This window comes from Rattus norvegicus, chromosome 4 (assembly GCF_036323735.1).
Source record: "Rattus norvegicus strain BN/NHsdMcwi chromosome 4, GRCr8, whole genome shotgun sequence".
Taxonomy (NCBI): domain Eukaryota; kingdom Metazoa; phylum Chordata; class Mammalia; order Rodentia; family Muridae; genus Rattus; species Rattus norvegicus.
Window position 1 is genome coordinate 87,317,222 of NC_086022.1, and position 21,316 is coordinate 87,338,537.

The 21,316-nt window shown below is 37.8% G+C and overlaps 1 protein-coding gene across 10 annotated transcripts in view; it reads left to right on the forward strand.

Moving 5' to 3' along the window:
• Avl9 (AVL9 cell migration associated) overlaps positions 1-21,316 on the forward strand; it is a 47,476-nt gene extending 26,160 nt beyond the window's left edge. For 2 of the 10 annotated variants that reach the window (XM_063286035.1, XM_039108683.2), the window contains 8 exons: positions 3,640-3,774; positions 5,347-5,566; positions 7,891-8,008; positions 10,632-10,685; positions 11,122-11,210; positions 12,973-13,066; positions 13,153-13,257; positions 14,378-19,073. In XM_063286035.1, the coding sequence (XP_063142105.1) occupies positions 3,640-3,774; positions 5,347-5,566; positions 7,891-8,008; positions 10,632-10,685; positions 11,122-11,210; positions 12,973-13,066; positions 13,153-13,257; positions 14,378-14,471 (909 nt within the window). In that variant the 3' untranslated portion in view covers positions 14,472-19,073. Of the gene's footprint in view, positions 1-3,639; positions 3,775-5,346; positions 5,567-7,890; positions 8,009-10,631; positions 10,686-11,121; positions 12,024-12,972; positions 13,067-13,152; positions 13,258-14,377; positions 19,074-19,142; positions 19,405-20,761; positions 20,917-21,021 lie in introns of those variants that run through there. The other 8 variants (XM_063286036.1, NM_001427284.1, XR_010065640.1 and 5 more) reach the window with 7 other exon arrangements.

The window sequence follows — 21,316 nt, forward strand, 5'->3', positions numbered from 1 at the left end:
TTTCTTAGTCAAACATTGCTGTGGGAAGGCCCGTCCCCCTATGGTTGGTACCATTCTTGGGCAGATAGTTTTGGATTGTTTAAGAGCAGACTGAGCAAGCCATGGGAGATAAGCCGGTAGTAACATTCTTGCATGATTTCTGCTCTAATTTCACTCAGTGATGGATGTGACCTGAGAGTTGTAAGGTGAAATAGACCCCCTCTTTCCCAATTTGCTTTTGGTCATGGAATATTATCACAGCAGTAGAAACCCTAAGAAAATATATATACATATGCCATGTGTACCTAGTGTCCAAAGAATACTAGATCTCTGGAAAGAGGAGTGAGAGATAGTTGGGACCTATCATTAAGGTGCACCTAGACCCAGGCCCTCTGCAAAGCATCAGGTGCTATTAGCAGTTGAGCCCTCCTTCCCACCCCAAATTGTACAATTTCTTTAACTGCTGTTATTTCTGCATGTCTAAGAGCACTTCTTGTCAGGAGGCAAATGGACTGAAAAATTTTGGTTTTGAGGGTCAGGTTACTCAAAGTGATCTGGATTTTTTCAATAAACCATGTTAGCTATTAGATTTGTGTGCTTTATGCCAGTACTAAATAAGTGGTAGGCTTACCACTGTTATTGTGATAAATAAGTCATTTTTCCTCTTTGGTTTCATGTTGTGTGTTGAGTAGAACCCAGTGTGTTGCTTAATCACACTTCTAACTACAAATACTGATCCTTTTGGTCAATAACTTTGGAAGATAAGATGCTCTAAAAACTAGATTTTTTAAGCTCTTTTCCTCTTGGGATTCTTTTACTTTCTTATTTATTTTTATCTTATATGTATAAAGTTTTGCCTGTATGTATATGTGTGCATACAGTGCCTGCTCGGGTCAGAAGAAGGTGTCAGATCCCCTGGAGCTCAGGTGACAGAAGGTTGTGAGCTACCATGTGGGTGCGGCTAATAGCCTGTGCTCTGACTCTGCTTTTGCTTTTGAGAAGGGCGTGGTTTTGTTGTTGTTGTTCTCGTTGTGTGTGTGTGTGTGTGTGTGTGTGTGTGTGTGTGTGTGTGTGTGTGTATACATGTGTGTGCATGAGTGCATTAGAGGTTACACCAGATTGTTAAATAATTTGTATGGCTTTTTTCTGAGAGCTTATTTAAGAAATACACAGAAGGGGCTGGAGAAATGGCTCAAAGGTTAAGAGCACTGACTTAAGAGCTCTTCTAGAGGTCCTGAGTTCAATTCTCAACAACCACATGATGGCTCACAACCATATGTAATGGGATCTGGTGCCCTCTTCTGATGTGTCTGAAGACAGTGACAGTGTACTTAGATATATAGAATAATAAGTCTTTTTTAAAAAAGAAGTATCAGATTGGCTGAGGAAGTGATGAGTCTAGAAACGTCTATTCCAGCAGACCAAGAGAAAATTGAAACAAATCATGCCTGTATACTCATGCTCTGCTGCTATGCAAATGAATGAGCAGAGGAACACTGAAACGAGGGATGGAGTAAGATAAACTGAAAAAGAGAAACAGAATAGCATTTGGGGGTGTGGAAGTCCAATATTGAAGGCCTTCCTTCTGTTTCCTCCTGATTTAGTACTGGAGTTGGGCACATGCTGGCATAGTTAAGTGTTAGGACTGGAATCCTTTTCTGTTTAATTTCCTGTGTCAGCTTTCTAATTACAAGTCTTTTAGTAAAATCAGTTGATGTACTGTAAAAACTATGATTAGAAGTTACTTTGTTTTAATTTCTATATGCCAATTTAAAACAAGGCATCTTAAATAGTGAAGTTTAGTTATCTTAGCCATGTGTGGTGGCACATGACTGTGACCCAGCACTTTGGTAGCTGAGGCATGAGGATCCTGAATTTGAGGCCAGCCCAAGATACATAGCAGGATCATATCTCAGACAATAAAAAGTCATGTAACTTCTCAACTTGTAATTGAATATAGCATTTTTTTTTTAGTATTTGGATATTTGAAGGGGAGATGAATAATATTCCATTATAGTCCACCCTACTTTTTTATTTATTCACTCACTTCTGAGAATATAGATAGGCAAATATCTCAATAATGTTTGCTTGTAATTTTTATCTTTATAACTTGTGTATTAGTGTATGTTAATCATACATGATAATTATTCTGTGGTTTTTGTCTTTTTTGTCAGTATATGGTACCATTTCAAGTATGGATATTGAATTGTCTTAGATAAGTGGGAAGCCAGGAGTAGGTTTGGATATAAAATCTGTTCTTTTGGATAAAGACTTACATTCTTCTGTAATCATATTCCAGCACCTTACAAAGATTTTAGCTAAATTGAACATCATAAAAAGAAAAATAATACCATATTAAAACTGTTTTGAACAGTTGTATTAATATGCAATATTTCCACATAGTTCAATAGGAAAAAGGTCCAAGGCACCTGTAATAAATTTTCTGTGGACTGAGGATGTAGAATGCATGCCTAGCATACACCCAACAAAGGATTTAACCCCTAGAACCAAAAACCAAATGTTTCCTAACCCATCTCTTCTGCCCATCTGCCTTCTCTGGTAGCTATGAGTATTACCAATATTGTGCTTCCTTCTAGTGGTATTTTTATAGCACAAAGAAATATATAGACTTTCCCTTACCCCTTTTATACAATGATTGTCTGTGCCCATCTTTCTCTACCCCTTGATCACTTTTACATTTCTGAGAATTGAACTTTATCACTTTTTTTAGCTTTAGAATGTTCTAGCTAGAAATATATCTACTCCAGTTTTCATGAAGTTATTATTCCTGTTTATAAAAAGTACTATATTAAATAATTTAAAAATATGTCAACAGATGAACAAGGCATGTCTATAGGATAAATTTAGGTAAAGTATTGGGCAGAAGGATGTGTGTGTTTTTTTCGAGACAAGGTTCTTGCAGCCCAGTTGAAATATTCACAGGAAAATAGAAACTGTTGCTGAAAGATTCTGAATCAGAATAGGTTTTCAGTAAGTCTCATGGTTTATGTATAACCTCAGACTACAAACAGGATGAGAGGTTCAACAGCTCTGTCCTGCATTTATGCCCAGATCATTCCCACTGACCACACCCTTAACTCTGGGGATTGGGCTGGGTTGGGCTTGCTTTCGGTTGGGTGGTTTGTAGATTCAAATGCCTTTTGAAGATTAGTGATTCAGCTATAATTTTAAGGCAGTGCTTTTTCAAATGGAAGTTGGATACTTTTACTTTAATTTGTAGCAAGTATTTTGACATATTTTTGCTTTGTGTCTAATAGTAAACTGGATGCTTTACTATTCTCATTGCACATTGGTGGCTGTGTGAAGATGTATGCTTTAAAATTCTTAACTGCTTTCTATTAGACAACATACTTTTTAATGGATGTAATATGTTTAATTCCCTAAATTAAAAGAAAGTCAGACTTTAAATTGAACCAAGAATGAAGGGATCAAGTAAGATGGCCTTACAGAGGTTTGGCCATTTATGAAGAAAACGAGCTAATCACTAGCTGGACGTACTGCAGTCAAGGCGAGCCATTGCTCTGTGAATACTAATGAGTCAAAGGTTAAATGGGCAGCAGAGAAGAATGGACATTTCTTGCATGAAAAGAGGAGTAGCTGTGTTTTTCACATTCTCTTATTTTCTCTTGTAATCCATAGGGATATCTGTGTTTGCCTTACATGGCACTGCAGCAGCATCATCTTCTCTCCGATGTCACTGTTCGGGGATTTGTGGCCGGAGCTACTAACATCCTTTTTCGACAACAGAAGCACCTCAGTGATGCCATTGTGGAAGTACGTTTATGTCTGAGTATATGAACTCGGCCTGCTGGCTCACTATTTTTCCTAAATATAATTATGAACCTATTATAAACAACATTAATAAGAAAAATAATATTCTAGTCATTTTAATTTTATATTTGTTTGAGTTTTTGGTTTTGTGTTGTTTTGGTTTGGTTTGGTTTTGAGACAGGGTCTCTACTTGACCCTGGCTGGCCTGGAATGTACTTTGTAGACCAAGCTGGCCTTGAACTCAGAGATCTGCTTGCCTCTTCCTCCTAAGTATTGGGATTAAAGGCATACCTCACTATATCCACTTTATATATATTAACTGATCTTAATTTTCCTAGCAGCCCTATAAGATAAATACTGTCTACATTTTGCACATACATAAGCTGAGGGACACAATTAAGTACTTGTCCCATTATCAAAAAAACTGATAAATGCTTGAGCAAGGATTCCAGCCCGAGCAAACCAGGCCTATCATGGTCTCAATGCCTTATTAAAATGTGAAATTTTTTTTCAGAACAATTTAAACACATACCCTGCTTAATATGTTCCTGATATTAAAGAACTTAATAGCAGTTATTCAATTCTGTATCACTATTTTTAAGTTTTTTAATTCATTTAATTTCACAATTGAAAATGTTGGGATTTTTTAATTGCACTAAGGCTTTTATAATTACTAACAGATTTATTATTATCCCCAATATAAATGAGAGAAAAAAATTTTATACCAGATAGGAGGGTACAGTGGGAGAGCACAAAGTGCTTAACATTCATAAGTTGATTGATCCAAAACTAACTTTTGGGGGTGAGTTCACTTGAAGAGCAGTTGCTAAGTATGTGTAAGATCCTAAGTTTAATCACCAGCAGCTAAAGAAGAGAACAGAACCTTGCCAGTTAGGTAGGGGTGTGTGTGTGTGTGTGTGTGTGTGTGTGTGTGTGTGTCAGTATTAAAAGTATTTTGAAGTATACATACCCTCAAAATGAAAAATGTGAAGGAATTATAACTAAACTTGTTCTTTTCCATGTTAATATAAGGGCAAGTTTCATTGTGTATGTATTATATTTTCCAAAGTAAGTATACTATCAAAGATTTTAAAAGCATGAATTACTTTCCTAGTTCAAAGTCATGTTCTTAGTTGCACATATATTTTCTGTAAGTCTTTTCTTAAGACTTACTTATGTGTGCTTATTTTGCCTGCATGCACCTGTGTGCACACTAGGTGACCATGGACATCAGAAGAGCATGCCAGATTCCCTGGAACTGAATGGATATAAGCAACCCTGTGAGGCTGTTAAGCAAACACAGATCATTCCCAAGAATAGCAAGTGCTCTTAACCACTGAGCCAACTATCCTCCTCTACCTGTAATTTCTAAAATTAGAAAAGGCACTCTTTTCCACAAAAAGAGAGAATATATAGAAACCTCAGTGTACAAGCCTGTCTCTCTTAGATTCATCCTTTGAGAATGTTGTTACTCATATTTTTTTATTCCAGTACCAATTCCCCAGTAGTTCCTTTTTATAATGTGGCATGGATATCTGTGTCCTAACTCTGACTTGTATCTGGATACTCTTCTAGGTAGAAGAAGCACTGATCCAGATCCATGATCCAGAACTTAGGAAGCTGCTTAACCCAACAACTGCAGACCTAAGGTTTGCAGATTACCTAGTGAGGCATGTGACTGAGAACCGGGATGATGTCTTCCTGGATGGCACAGGCTGGGAGGGAGGTGATGAATGGATCCGGGCCCAGTTTGCGGTCTACATCCACGCTCTGCTGGCTGCTACACTGCAGTTAGGTAAGAAGCACTTAGCCACAATTCTTCCTATAAGCCTTCTAAGAAATAGGTGTTCATAGTTAGAAAATCATTGGTACCCATACAGATGTAATGACTCTTTGACATTTTGAGTACTTTATATCCCCCCAAATCTTTCCTTTACATATGTTTTGAACTTTGAGTTTATAGTTCAGTGTAGTCTTTACAAAAGTGAGTCTATTTAAACATATTATCTGACCATTACTCTTTTCTTTATGATAAAAATGTTAAAAGAATACTGACTCTTTTCACTTCCACTTGGCTGCTGATTATTTTGTATCAAAGGAAATGTCAGTATTTGGTAACTTCATAAATACTGCTTATATATTTTCAAGTTATTAAAGAATAAATTTTAAAGGAATCATTGCAAATCATATTCAGAGTGATTGGACCTTCAAAATACCCATTTTAAAAAATATTATATTTCCCATTAAATTTAAAATGGGGCAAATGAAAATACATTCCTGGTTAAAACTACTTCACTCTACTTAGAAAACAACATGAACTAGAAGTGGAGTTTTGCAATGAGCATTTCTACTTTGGAATTGTGGCAAATACTTGTAGACTTGTAGCAAAAATAGATTTCAGTATAATTTTGCTTTTTTAAAAAAATAGCAATGAAATATTTACAACATGCAGTTTACTTTCTTGTAACAGTCTATAAGAGTACACGTCTGCAGTGTCATGTGACTTATTTGTAATAGTCTGTAGGAGTGCACGTCTGTAGTACCGTGCAGTTGCGTTTTGTGTCAGCAGGATTTTTTTTTTAATCATTATTATCATTTCCACCTACCAGATTTCTAGATTCCAGGGATGTTCTCCATTATAAAGAAAAAGTAATGAACAAGTCCTCATTTATTAGTTGGGTATTTTTTAATGTCTATCATCTCTATAAACATAGGAGCAGAGGCATCAAAATTAAGTCTTTTAACCCAAATTTACTTCCTAATATTAAAAAGAAGGCCAGATATCTACTAGTTATTTGGCCTCATGAATAATCACTTCTTTGTTTTCAAGACAGGGTTTCTCTGTGTAGCCCTGGATGTTGTGGAACTCACTCTGTAGACCATGCTGGCCTCAAATTCATAGATCTGCTTGCCTGCCTCTGCCTCCCAAGGAGTAGGATTAAAAGCATGTGCCATAATTGTCTGACATTCACCTTTTTTTTAATTGAAAAAATCAATACATTGCAAGGTATGTTCTGAACACGTAATAGCTGGTAATTAATTTGGGCCTTAATCTCAGAAATTCCAATTTACAGAAGACAGGAAACAATACTGTAATTTGGTCATCCATCTGGTTGAAAGGCTTCAGCAGTCTGGTTCAAAAGCCCATTCTTCTGTATGATTAGCAGAGGAGGTTGAGCTGTAGCAATACCTTGGGGGAAGCATACCTTTATGCTGTAAATTGAACTTTGTGTCTCCTAGTCCTTTTCTTGCAATGAAAGGCACTTGTATTTCACCTTAAAAGCAAACAATATAGCCAGACATGGTAGTACACACCTCACATACCATCTGCCTGGACAGAAGGAAGCTAAGACAGAAGGGCCACAAGAGTTCAAAACCAGCCCGAGTGCATAGCAAGACCTTGTGTCAAAAACAAAATAGCAAACCTTCATTTGTGCTAAATGCGAGGCAATAGCTACTTCAATCACTTCTCTAGACCTTTTGTGTCCTCTGTCCAAGCAAAAGAAAATATTCATTGACACTTCCCCATGGTATCAATAGCCAAGAGCTCCTTAGCATTAATGTGAAAATCCTATGTTGTTTTAAGTATTTTTTGACAGTATAAATGCTTCAGTAATTCAAGAATGCAGCACCAAATACTGAGACAAAGTCCAAAAAAGAGAAACCGTGGGTAAAAGAAGTAGTTTAGTTCTTTGTGCTCAACCTCTTTAACATTTGGAAGGAGATTCTAACTGCCTCACCATATGCTTAAGCCAGTATGTCTGTTCAGTGTCATGTCTGTGGTTTTTGTTTAATAGATAATAGGATCCTTGTAAGAGTAAGGAAAACATGGAAATGTTTTGGTGTTGGTAGAGAGCCTTGGGCAGTATTTGGCTCAGTCCTCTTATTTCACAGTTAAGGAAATAAATTTCTGAATGATTGACTTGCCAGAGGCTACATCGCTTCTTAACAGGATTTCTGGAACTAGAGCCAAATTTGCTTACATCTATAGGCTATGTCCCCGCGATGTGGGTGTGGGATTTAAAACCGTAAAGGGACTTTCGCCCTTTACGGTTATTAATCTTCATGCCCAGATGGCTGTGATCCAGCTTAACTTTTCTTCAACTGTTTTCTTTGCAGATAATGAAAAGATGTTATCAGACTATGGGACAACTTTTGTTGCTGCCTGGAAGAATACTCACAACTACAGGGTATGGAACAGCAATAAGCATCCAGCACTTGCAGAGATAAATCCAAAGTAAGTATGTCTTCTAGACTTAATGGGATAGAAAATGGTTGCTTTACAAAGAAAGCTTTTCTGATATTGAGGCAATCTTACTATGTAGCCCCTACCTAACTTGGAACTCACTGTGATAGATCGGGCTGACCTCGAACTGAGAGCCATCTGCCTCTGCCTTCCCAGTGCTTAGATTAAAGGTGTTTACTACCACTCCTGGCTTAAATACTAATTTTAATGTTACAAGCATAAATTGGCTATTTTTATTGTACTTTGAACTTTTTTTTCTTGGTGGGAATAGACAAAGTCAACTTTGTATTCAACACCATTGTTATTTGGGACCTATCGTTTATTGTTTTTAGCTAAAGTAGAACTGCCACTTAAATGATGCTAGAAAAGATAAACAAATACACACACTTTCTGACATACAGATTAAACAATAGAAACTTCTAAATGAATTTGGTGGGAAACATGGTTTCAGAACATTTTGGTGGACAAGTCTACAAAATAATATCTTTATATTATCTCTCAAAGAAAATAAATAAGTTCAACTCTAATTTCGGTAAATTTTTTGTCTGTAGCAAAAGCTATATTTGATGTCTTTATATGTTCTATGGAGGTGTGGTAATAATATTGCCATCTGAATATCTTAAAAACAATTAAAAAGTAGACCATGTTTTAGTGCTATTAAAGGAAAGAACTAAGAGTTCAAAGTAGTCTATTTCACCAGTTACAAGGTCTAGCTGCTGAGGCACACAGAGGGAAATGTATGTGAACTGGTTTGCCAGGGACACATGAGGTGGCTCTTTTTACTAGCTGCGTCACCCTAGTTAGTAAACTATCCAGTGTGTGAGCTGTCTTGGTCATTGCACCTGATGCTTTTAACATGAACCAACTCTGCAAACCTTAATGCTGGTACCTAGGCTTAGCTAGACTGGGCTTTAAAAAAATGTTACCTAAAAAATATATATAAAGAAACAAAGGTTCTGGGGGTTGAAAAGCAGACTGGAAAGCACACATAACTAGGTATGGTAGCACATTCCTGTAATCTCATACTCAAGAGGCTAACGTAGGAAAGTTGTAAGCTTGAAGGCTAGACTTACCTTCAAAAACAAAAATAAACAAAGAGAACACCAGTAGATATGCTAACACGGAAGGAGGAAATCTCATGGGGCTTCAAACTCAGGCTAAGAATTATAGGCAAAAAATGCAGAGCACTGAAGAAGCAGGAGAAAAAGTCCTCCCAGGGGAGAGCCCCCAAATTGTGGTCAGCCCTGAAAGCATATACATACAGTTAGCATTATATACTATACAGACTGGTAAGGGGTGTGTGTGTGTGTGTGTGTGTGTGTGTGTGTGTGTGTGTAACAAAAATTGTAGAAATGGAGGCCATGAAGGTGAATTACATTGTAAGGTTTGGAGGGAAGAAAGGGAGGAGGAAAAACAATGTAATTATATTTTAATTTCAAAAAATAAAAAATATTTTTATAAAAGTACACATAGAAAAAAAATTTTTTTTTTTTTTTTTACATTTTTAAAACACAAAGGCAAGAAGATCAAGGATGAAGAGGTCCATTAGAGTAGTAATTAGGGAGTCATGGTAATCAGATTTTAAACATTTTCACCAGATTAAAAATAAGAAATGAAAAAAAAAGAAATGATGGTCTTTATTAATTATCAGGAAATGTAATTTGAAATATCTGAACTAATTACCCTTGAGATCTGTCTGCACTATTTTAGCTTCTAAAGAGGAATCCTCTAAATTACCAAGCATCAGACACATCCCATCCCTGAAATCAAGCTTTTTTGGGAAATAGGAAAAATGACTGTTTGATACTGAACTTGGGCTTCAAATATGTTAGGCAGCTATAAGCACAGCATGTTTATATGATTTGTTAGGTTAGTTCTGTGATCCGTAAAAGGAAGAACTGTTTTGTATGCTTACTTTAACCCAGAGCACTTTGCTGTCATTTGACAAAACCATAGGATTGTGTAAATAGCTATGAATTTCTCTTTCTCTGTAACACAGGACAGAGGACCCCGAGTATGAGACAATTCTCTCTTCCAATCTTAACTGTGCTTAAGTCCTGTGGTTGGTTTGGTTTTGGTTTTAATAAAATGTTTCTCCTTTGGTGTGACAGAAATTCTCACAAAACTACAGTGACATTTTAGATTCTTCATTTTGAGTTGCTTTTCTAATACACTACAGATTTTGCTGATTCACTAGCAAATTTTCATGGCCAATGACACATATTTACCAGGATCAAGGTAAAGTTGTGACTGTGGCTTAAATCAGCTACTCACCTAATTTCCTGATGTATTTTTAAGTTGGGCTGATGCTTGCTCCCTACCCCAGATTAAATAATTCCTCTATCAGAGTAGTGTTAGCACGTCCATCTCCCAGTACACACACACATGTCCACTTTTAACCATAATCATTCATTGCACAAGGAAAGAAGGTAGAACTCAGAACTGCTGAGTCACTTGGAGAGTTCATATTCAGAATGATGCATGGGACCCCACTGTCAGTTTCAGAGCACTCTGTCCACTTGTGTCTCCCAAAAGGTTTACTAACAGTTTATGTGGCTGTTCCTTGCAGTGTTATTGATGTATTCACAATATAAACTTAAACTTTGTTTTACAGCCATCCTTTTCAAGGCCAGTACTCCGTGTCAGACATGAAACTCAGATTCTCACAGTGAGTACTTAGAGAATATAAGGGGGAGTTATTCTGGGTATATGCCATATGTTGCCAATTAGGTATTTTGTTTATATACTTGATAGATTAGTGTTCCAAATAGTAACCCAGTGTGTATAATATTCTGTAGCTCAATAGTATGTATTTCAAAATGAAAACTCTGTCTACACACAATAGTATGATATAATAACAGGACTTGCCATTCTTATTTTGATGATAGCCTCTCTGAAATCATGTCTGTCAAGGAGATTTAGCCATAAATCTTTCTGTCCTCATCTCAGTTCATTTCTGTTTTCTTTCAAGTATACTCAAGTATTTTTTCATAATAATTTTGCTTTTTATTTTCTCAATACTAATTTGGGATGTTAATAGAGTTGTTTGGTTGTGGATATTCTCAAATGTTTGAGATTTTTAAAAATTGTATTTCTTTTCTTAGTTCTGTTCAGAACAGTGAACGTGGCAAAAAAATTGGCAATGTCATGGTCACAACCAGCCGGAATGTGGTACAAACAGGAAAAGCCGTTGGTAAGGCACACCCTCAGCAGGAGCTGTTTGTCATGTATCCATTTTCTGTCTTCAGTGAGCAATTCATTACAATAAAGTTATAGAGATATCTGGATCACAAAACAATACAGAAAGGCTTTTAAAGCTTTCGGTTCTAAAATAAAAAAGGAATGTATGTTTTCTAAGTAAGAAAAAGAATAAAAAGAGAAACCACAGATAGCCAGGAAAGTGAGACTAGCTCTGGATATGCTGAAGAATTTAGGACTGCTGTAGGGTTTCTAATTTAGTCCACATCTATGTTGACTTGGCTCTTGAACTCTTTTCTCCTCTTCTTCCTCCTTCCTTTCTCTCTCCCTGCCTCTCTTTCTTTCTTTCTTCTCTTATTCAACCCCTCTTGTTTGTTTGTCAAGACAGGGTCTCACTTTGTAGTCCAGATTAGCCTCAAACTCCAGATTCTCCTGGCTCAACATCACAGGTGCTGAGATTACAGACTTCACATTGAAATTCTATCAGATATTTAAGGAAAGAACATAAACTGAATGCAAACCTTTTATAAAGGAGTGAATGAGGTAATACTTTCCGACTCACTTTATGAGGCCAGTATTACCCAGATACCCAACACTAGATAAATCATAGCATGTACATATATTCTATGCCTACCTTTTTTTCACTCAAAATTTTTTGAAGATTATCCTGTGTTATGTCTGAATAAATTTCTTATTTCCTTTTTTATTTGTTTGTTGTTGGAGTCCCAGGTAACCTGGAACTTAATTTGTAGACCAAAATGGCCTTGAACTCAAAATCTGTCTCTTCTCCCAAGTACTGGAAATAAAGGTGAGGTGTGCACCACCACACCCAGGACCTCTGTTCTGTACTTTTAACTTATTTCAATCGAGTTTCAAACCTAGAAACCATATTAGTTACTTTCTTATTACTTTGACCATACCTGACTCTGCTTTGGCTTATGGTTTTAAAGGGCACAGTTTATGAGGTCGGCAAAGTTGTGCAATGCATAACAGTGTGAGCACGTGACTGCTGCTCTTTATATCCTAGTAGACCAGGAAGCAGAGAGCTGGAGCTGGAAATAGATACAACTTCAAATGCCCATGTAACACTTCACTTCTGCTAGACCACAGGTCCCAAAGTTCCTTAGCCTCCCAAAGTAGTATCACCATGCAGAGAGAAAGTATTCAAACATGTGGGCCCATGCAGGACATTTTATGTTTAACCCATAACAGAAATATAACTGTTAACTCTTATTGAGCAAAACACAAAAGCCCCAGTATAAGAATGTCCTAATGATCTTGGTAGCTAGCCCTCCTCACACCTACAGAAAGTTGGTGTAAGGACTCTTTGGACTCCTTTTAAAAGACACAGAACACATAGCCCTACTGCTAGGTATATTTTATTGCCAGAGGAATGAAATTTGATATATTTGTTTCTGTATGGTTATACATTTGATTTATTTTGAATTCTTATATTTAATAGAAAAAATTAGCTTTGTTGAAGACATAAGCATCACTACAGTAGCCTACCCCCACATCCAAGAGATCTATTCAAAGAGTCACAGAGAAGACTCACAACTACGGACATGCCATGGTTTTTTGTTTGTGTTTTTGTTTTGTTTCTTTTGCACATCCAACCTGTGATAAAACATTAACATGTAAATTAACCACAGGAATTAACAGCAATAATAGGATGAGAGAGTTATAACAGTATACTTTAGTTAAAGTTATATGAATATATTCTGTCACTCAAAATTTTTTCACTTTTTCGTTTAAAGAAATCACTTTACAGCTCTTCTTTGCCGTGTTCAAATTGCCAGCTCCACTGCTCTTGCCTTTAGGGTTACTGGAACATAGACACTGCGATACCAGGTATCTTAGTCAGGGCTCTATTGCTTTGATAATCATGATCAAAAGCAACTTGGAGTAAAAGGGGTTTGTTTGGCTTCATGTCCTAGGACACAGTTCATCGAGAGAAGTCAAGGCTGCTTATTGGTTTGCTCAGTGCCTTGCTCAGCCTGCATACCAGCAAGACCACTTGCCCAGGAGTGGTACCAACCACGGTGGGCTAAATAATCCTACACTAATCATTAATCAAGAAAATGCCCTATAAATGTATGCACAGTCTGTTAGTAGCATTTTCCCAATTAAGATTCCCCCTTTCAGATATGTCTAGGCTTGTGTCAAGTTAATGAGAACCCACCTGCACACCATGGGACTGAGTCTATAACCAGGTGTCTACCAGATGCCTGGTAGGCGGAACAGAAGCATGTATACATTAGACAAAAGGAGATATGAGTAGGGCACAACTGGAAAGTGTGATGGGTGTACTTAGACTGAAATTTATAATTTATAAATAATTTATTTCTAAAATAGTCCATTGAACATTTATCACCTGGATATAATTCTCTGAAGATTAAGATGTCAGGGAACTCAAATGTAAGAACTGAAACCATAGGCAGGGAGGACTGCTATATTTGGTTTCCGGTGTTGCTGCTGTTAATTAAATTGCAACCCAAGTCTCCTCTACACCCCCTTTCTCTAACATCAGTGACTTAAATAATCTCACACTCACAGCAGCTTCAAAATATTATTTTAAAATAACAAGACTTGAGACCTACAAGACTCTCTTCTAGTATAGTACTACTCTTCTAATACAAGTAGCTTCAGAGAATGTGTGCCTGTGTTCTGTCTACATGTGTGCGTGGGTATCCATGGAGACCAGAAGCATTGGGTCTCCTGGAGCTAGAGTTAAAGGCAGTGTTGAGTCTCCTGATATGGGTGCTAGGAACTGAATTTGATCCTGGAAGAACAGTAAACAGTCTTAATTCCTGAGGCATCTCTCCACCTGTATATTTAGCTATTTAAGCTCTCCAGATAATTCTCATTACAGTCAGAATTGCTAGTGCTATGGCTACAAAATTATGTTATTAGCCCCCACAAAGTGCCTAGTGTGTTGAAATATTACTCAGTTTAGTCTTTTGAACTAAAAATTTAAGTGGTGTCTCAGTAACTACAAGTGAGTTAACCTTATTCATGTTTATTGGGTTCTCGTTGTCTAACCAAATATTAGATGTGGTTCACTATTAAAGGACCTGCCTACATTTTATTCCCAGCATGCAAAATACTTGAACCTTATATTAAGCTCATCCATTTTTCCTTTTGTTTTTCTTTTTCACACAGGCCAGTCAGTTGGAGGAGCTTTTTCCAGTGCAAAGACAGCTATGTCTTCATGGCTATCTACTTTCACCACATCCACCCCTCAGAGTCTTCCTGAGCCACCCAACGGGAAGCCCTGAGTCCAGCAGCAGAAGCTGCTGTGTTTTCAAAGGTGTAATGCTCCCTCCCCATCTGCTGCTCCCAGGGTTTCTTCCTCTATCCGAAGGTCCATACCCAGGGACCAAGACGACAAACTGTTTACATGGACGGTTGCACTCTGTCTAAATGAAAGTTGCAGGATGCTGAATGGATGAAACCAACATAGCAGAAATAGCTTTCCAGGTTGGGGTTAAATTGACTACTTTCACTTCATTCTGAGCCTAATTAATGTGCACAATGAACCTTCTAGTGAATTTTAAGTTCTGAGATTGTACATTTGTTTACTTAGAAGAATTTTTACATATGTATATTTTGTTCTATTTTGCTGTTTAAATATTTAGATGGTCATTGTAATTTATATTGACTAAAATTAAGTTATATTACTATTTGACTATCTCTGAAGTTAGCCCTAAAATGTATTTGTAAAGCGTAGGGACTATGCATTCCAGCCTGAGTTCTAGGGTGGGCTCTTATGGGGGCTTAGAGGAAACACTCTACCCACTAAACATATCTGCCAACTCACTTCCCAGAGCTGTGAGAGTCAAGAGGGGAAAGCTGAACGTAAGATACCATTTGCTATGAATGTCTCCTGTCACAGTTGGTGTGAAGCAGCAGAGATGCCCCTGTGCTGCTCTCCTGCTGGCAGCACTCGTGCAAGGAAGCAGCAGTGCTGACTCAGCAGCACTGAAGGGTTGGCACATGTCTGGAAGGCAGTACTTTGACGACCCACACGCTAGCTTGATCAACTCCAGTTATGTTGCTGTCCGATCAGCACTTCGTTATTGAAAATATGTGCCTTGTTTCTTCATGTGTATGGTTGTCCATTGGATCTGGATAGATCCACGGGCCTTCTCTTAGTCTTGTTCTGCATTGAGCTTTTAAGGCACTTGACCTTCCTATTTCCCTGACTGAAAATCCTCCTTTATTCAGGTCTGACACCTTCTAAAGAAAACCAAAGTGACCAATAAAGGTTAAATATAAACCATGACTTAGCTCACATTTAGAAAAACAAGAAGTGGGCCAAGGAGATTTAGTGAGGAGAAGTGCTTACTGTGCAAGCATGACAACCTGAGTCCAGATCTCTGGAACCCACATAAAAAGCCGCATCTGTAATCCTAGTGTTCCTACAATGAAGTGGGAAGCAGAGTCAGGAGAATCTTCTAGAATATCGAAAGCCAGCCAGCCTAGAGTGAACAATGAATTGGCAGAAACGAGAGACCCTGCCTCTCGTGGAAAGGAAGAACTAACTCTTGAAAATTGTCCTCTGACCTCCACATAAGCAGTGTCTCATGCCTAGGCTTATATTCACACACACAAGGACACACACCTCAAGTGAAAGAACAGTAAGAAGCAAGAGAATGAGTTCACACCCATGCCACGAGTCACTTGCTTGGCAAATCAGTTTCATATTACCACAGGCATGAATTTGCCAGCCTCTCATTTAATTCATGTGTTTGTCATGTGTAACTGTCATTTGCCTTTCAGAGGGTCCTTAGTTGGTGTTCTCAGGGAGTACTTATGGGAAACAATCTGCCTTTTCAGTAGCACAGGGCATGTGGAATAACCATTATATCTACATATGATTGGTAAAGTAAGGGGCCTAATTAAGGACATTAATTGTATTTCATTTATCCCCTATGAGATTACCTAAGGACTATAAAAAGAAGATAGGGCATAACTCAATATTTTTAAAACTTTGCAAGTTAGATTTTCACACAAAACCACAAAATACAAACTACTTCCAATTGGGCATAATAACTTGAGAGAGTCCAGTAACAACAAATTAATTGGTTAATGGGAGAACACCATTAATTTTCTCTGGTCACTAAATATTTGAAAAGAGAAGAAAGTAAAGCCACACAGAACTGCGAGAGGCACATCAATCAAGGTTGTGCCGAGACTATTGAGAATTCGTTCTTAGATATCATTTCATGTGGCTGCAGCATACTGATAGGCCCATGGTAGTTGACATTGCTAGGAGCCGTGCCTGGGTTAGCTAGTAAGATAATGGTTGTTCTTTAGTTTGCATCAGGTTTGTATGACTTGGGGAAATGCCTGCTGTCACCTAAACAAAAGCAGTGCAACATTCACCTTGAAATATACTTGGGGGAAAATTGTAACTGCTTTTGTTTCACATTCCCCATTTGAGTTGTATATGGGTCTCCCTGTGTATGGTCTCACAGTCTTACCACATAGGTCTCTAAATTGCCAAACTCCTCCCTCTGTCTCAACTGGGATTATAGGAGCACACCACTATGTGTATATTTTAATTGAACTTTCTCTTAATGTAGTTAAAAACTTAACTCTTAAAATGGTCACTTAACTGGTCAGCATAAAATAACTTACCTTGGAATATAAAACATCTTAGAATGGTCAAAAGACCATACACTTATTTCCTTCAGGTTCTTGGAACTGTTGACTTTTCAAGACCCAACATTTTGTTGCTGGCAGGGGCATCACCTAATGCAGCAGCCAGTGTCCTGGAGAATAGGAGATACAGCCAGTGAGCCAACACACGTGAAGACTGTATTTTAGGCTCCAGTGAGCTAGACTAGCTGATGAGTAGTCTCCCTCCAGTCCTGGCATGGTGGCTCTTTAGCCAACACTAGGCCTTTGCCTATTGCCAGGAGCTATGGCTATTGGAAACCACGCTTTCTCCAGTGATTGCCAATGCTTTTGTGTCTAAGAACTGAGTGTTTATAACTAGGCCTGCGGGAGTGAAAGTCAACCACCATTTTTCAGGTTTTCAGAAAGCAGACATTGGCAGTAGCTGCACTGCTGTTCAGATGGTTTTGAGGAAGCCCACTGTGATCCTAGTGTAATGACAGTGACGCAGATAAGGAGGGGAAAGAGCTAAAGCTGTCAGTCTGTGGAGTAGAGTGGAAATTCTGAAGCTGCATGTAACAGTGTAGAGCAATTGTATATGTATATCTGATTTATAACCAATATGAATTGTCTGCCCTCAAATCCTTCACTAGTTCACAAGCCTGAAAACAGTTCTCTCCTTTTGCATTAAGAAACAGTTGGCTTTCTTGGGCAGCAAAGTAGAGCCCATGACAGGACTTCCTCAGCCTTTCTGCTTTTCAAATTTTGTACTAAGCAGTTAACTTTTTTTTTTTTAAATAGCTTTCTTTAGCTATTTCTTTAGAAATTCAAGGAAAAAGCAAATTAGGAAAACAAAAATGAAAAGCTGTCACATGGTTTAGAAACAGGGCACTTAAAGTCTGAATGGAGAGTATTTTGACATCAGTATTTAGCTTATGAAAGGCATGAGTCTAGGCAGAAGTTAGAATTGTAATCTGCTATTTACATTTTTAAGTGAAGCTATAACATTCTTTTCCTGGTAGGCAGGTATTATTGAAGCTTTATATTCTATGGAGAAAATTTTGTGGGAGTTAACAGCCGGTGGCCCCTCTTCCTTTCATGTTGATAAGCTTAGAAGCCCTGCAGGCCAGCGTCCTGATTTATACCCACAGGCAGTGTCTGCTACAACCTCCACGGAGGGCAGCCTGTTAGAACAGAAGTGTTGGCTCCTGCCTCTGGTACCCGCCTGTTAATGTATTGGGGTATTGCTTTAGGATCCCTGAAACGTTTGCACACTGATTCTTTAATGAGAAATGGCCCAGCATTCATGGCTTTCCACGCCATCTCCTGGTAGCTTTTAACTCTGACAGAATGCTCCCTGAATCACTTGACGATAACCATCATTCCTCATAACATAATGTGCCGCTAGAATTTTCTCATTCCAAGTCTTCTGACTTCATTAATTTGAAATTGTTTTTCCATAATTTCCAACATTCCATAAAATTTTTTAGGGACAAAAGGAATGTGTTTTTATTTTTTCATATAAAAAACTTCATAAAAATGACTTCCTACCTACATTATGAAGAAGAAACTGGCTTCCTCATGTGGTATAACACTCCAAAATTAAAAGATTGTGCATGTCAAAGGCGTTGGATATATTTTGTAAAACTCTAAATACATTTGTATTTCTGTGCTATTTACCTTTTTACTTACACTAATTAAAGATATAGAAAACTATATATTTAAATCATGTATATTGAACACAATTTAAGGGGATTTCCAATCTTATTTTTCATCAGCTTCTCATGCACATAGTATGCTGCTAAAGTTTATGTTGTGTGCAATATAAACATTTGAACATTTCAAGTCAGGTACTGAGCCAGAAAAGGTCATTGAAGTTTTCAGAAACTGCTTAGAGCATATTTTATTTTGTTAAGATACTGTTATTTTATAACTGGAAAAGCAAGATTGTGCATTACATGTTTCAGTCCACTTGATCATCCGTTTCTAAATTTAGAAAGCATTTGATTAATGACTTGGTGAAGACACTTAATGGTTGGAAAATAGCTTTTAAGGAAGTTAAGCTATAGCTTTCTCTAGTAGCTTTGTAGTTTGTGCTGGTTCATCTCTGTTGTCATTTGTTTTCTAAAACATATTCAAATTATAAATCATGTCTAATCATGCTGAACTGTAGAGCTTCTACTGTATCTTTATTTTAAGGAAAACCTGATAATAAAATTATCCTGTTTCTCTTGCACACTGCTGTTGATCTCCTGGACTTAACTGCATGTTGTCTGTGTGATTTCTGGTCTTCACAACTGGACAGCATTTCATTCTTCATTTGTCAAGAAAACAGCACATAAGTGAGCTGAAGGACTCCACACCGAATCTAGCTTCCTCCTGATACTGCTTATGGTGGAACCTCAGCTTTCTAGGAAACCTCTGCAGAAAGAGCCCTATATAGCATCTGGGGAACTCTGAAGGAATGCTATGCAAGTTCTAAGGAGGTTGGTCATGTAATCACCTCATGGTCAAGGCCAGGGAGGAAAGAAACTGTGCTACTATAGTCCATTTCTCCACTTGGACTGGTAAGGTTAAAAATATTACACTGAAGATTTCAGGCATGTTTGCTGTGCACCGTGACTCCTTCCAACTTGTTCATGGAATAAGATAAACGTTCCTTTCCTGGGGTTGTATTGAGTATGGCCTTTAGCACTAAGGAAGGTGGTCTGGATATAAAAGGATGGTTTTTCAGTTGATAATACAAGATAAAAATCAAAACAATTCAGGTAGAAAGTTATAAACTCTTTAAATTAGATGTTATAGCAATGTACTACATTGACAAATTTGATGGACTGGATGTTATTATTGTATATCTTACCTTATAGTTTACATAACTTTTACAACTATGTTCAATCTATATCTAAGAGGCCTTTTTAAAGGATGGAAAGGGTGAATTGTTGTAGATTGGTTCTAATGCTATTTGTGTTAATTTGGCTCCCAAAATCACAGGGAACCCTAACTTCTGCCTGAAAGATGCTGAGGGTTCCTGTCCCCAGTTGGCTCTAATTGGTAAATAAAGTTGCCTGTGTCCAATGGTCAGGCAGGGAGACAGAGGCAGGACTCCCAGGCAGGGGAACCATAGAGAGAAGTTTTAGAATTGCCATGACGGGGAATCAGGAAGATTGGGCTTGAGAGCTAGAGAAGTGGGAGTGTACAGCCATGTAAGAGTGGCCCCAATTCCCCGACCACCACCACCATTTGGGTCTGGGGTAATAAAGATAGAAATTAGATCTTAGTAAGTAATCAGGAGTATTGGAGGGAAGGCATTAGCTACGTGAAAATTTGGAAATAGCCCAGCTGTTGAGCTGCTTTGGAACATATTAAAAATAAAACTACGTGTGTGCCTTTCATTTGAGAATCCACAACTTTGGGGTGGTAGTGAGAAGCGCTAGCAAGCACGGCTGCCAGAGGATTAATTTACTGCCACAACAGGACAAGATCTTTCAACTGTCATACACATGGGTGTATACTGCATACTGTTTTTTTGTCATTTTTGGTTTAACAGGTATTTCCCATGATTCATTCTTCACAATGTCTTGAGAGTTAGTTTTTCTTTTAATTATTTTTAATTATGTGTATATTGAGAGGTTGGTTTTTCACAGTGTCATGACTATCAAAGCCAGAAGAGGGAATCCAATCCCCCAAAACTGGAGTCGCGGGTGGTATCTAAAGTAGAAGCCAAGACCTGAACTCTGGTCTTATTCAAGTGTAGCATTCAAGGGCATTTCTCACCTTCTCTTTAGCACATGAAAAAAATACTTAATCTAGTTGCATTTACCCAATTACATTTAGAGACTTTGTATTCTCTTTAAGAAGCCCTTTACCCACAATCATAAAGACACTCTAGTGTAGAAGTTATTTACTCTTGCGTTTCACATTCAGGACTACCTGGGATTTCTTCATTAGAGCCATGTGAAATCAAGACATACAAGAATAGTGTATCTTGCTGCTGCTTATTTCTTCAAGGAAGAACTCTTGTGAAGCTAACTTCTCATCTTTGTACGTTCATGCAAAAACACAAGAGGAGCATAAAATCAGTAAGCGTTAAAGAGAAGTCTTTACGGAAAACAGTAAATTTACAGTATTAAATATTAGCTGAGATTCTCATTTAACTTATCCATATTTTTCTCATTTTGTTTCAGGTCTTGGCAAAGTATTACCTCAGCACCACTTCGTAGAGATGGATGAAGGGACCTTGTTTTGGTACTCTGATTGGCTGATGTCCTCAAAGTCAAATAGTCTCACGGTGGCTCCAGTGTTTCCAAACCTGTCCTGGGCAGCCACAAACTTTGAGGGCCTTTTAACTGTACCAGAGATTCAATTTTCCCCCAGGAAACTAATGTTTACAGTCTGTGGCCACTTGAAATTTGTTAACATCAACTGAGTCTCTCAGGCTACACATTAAGTTCTGCCTTCCTTGTGGAGTATTTGAATATC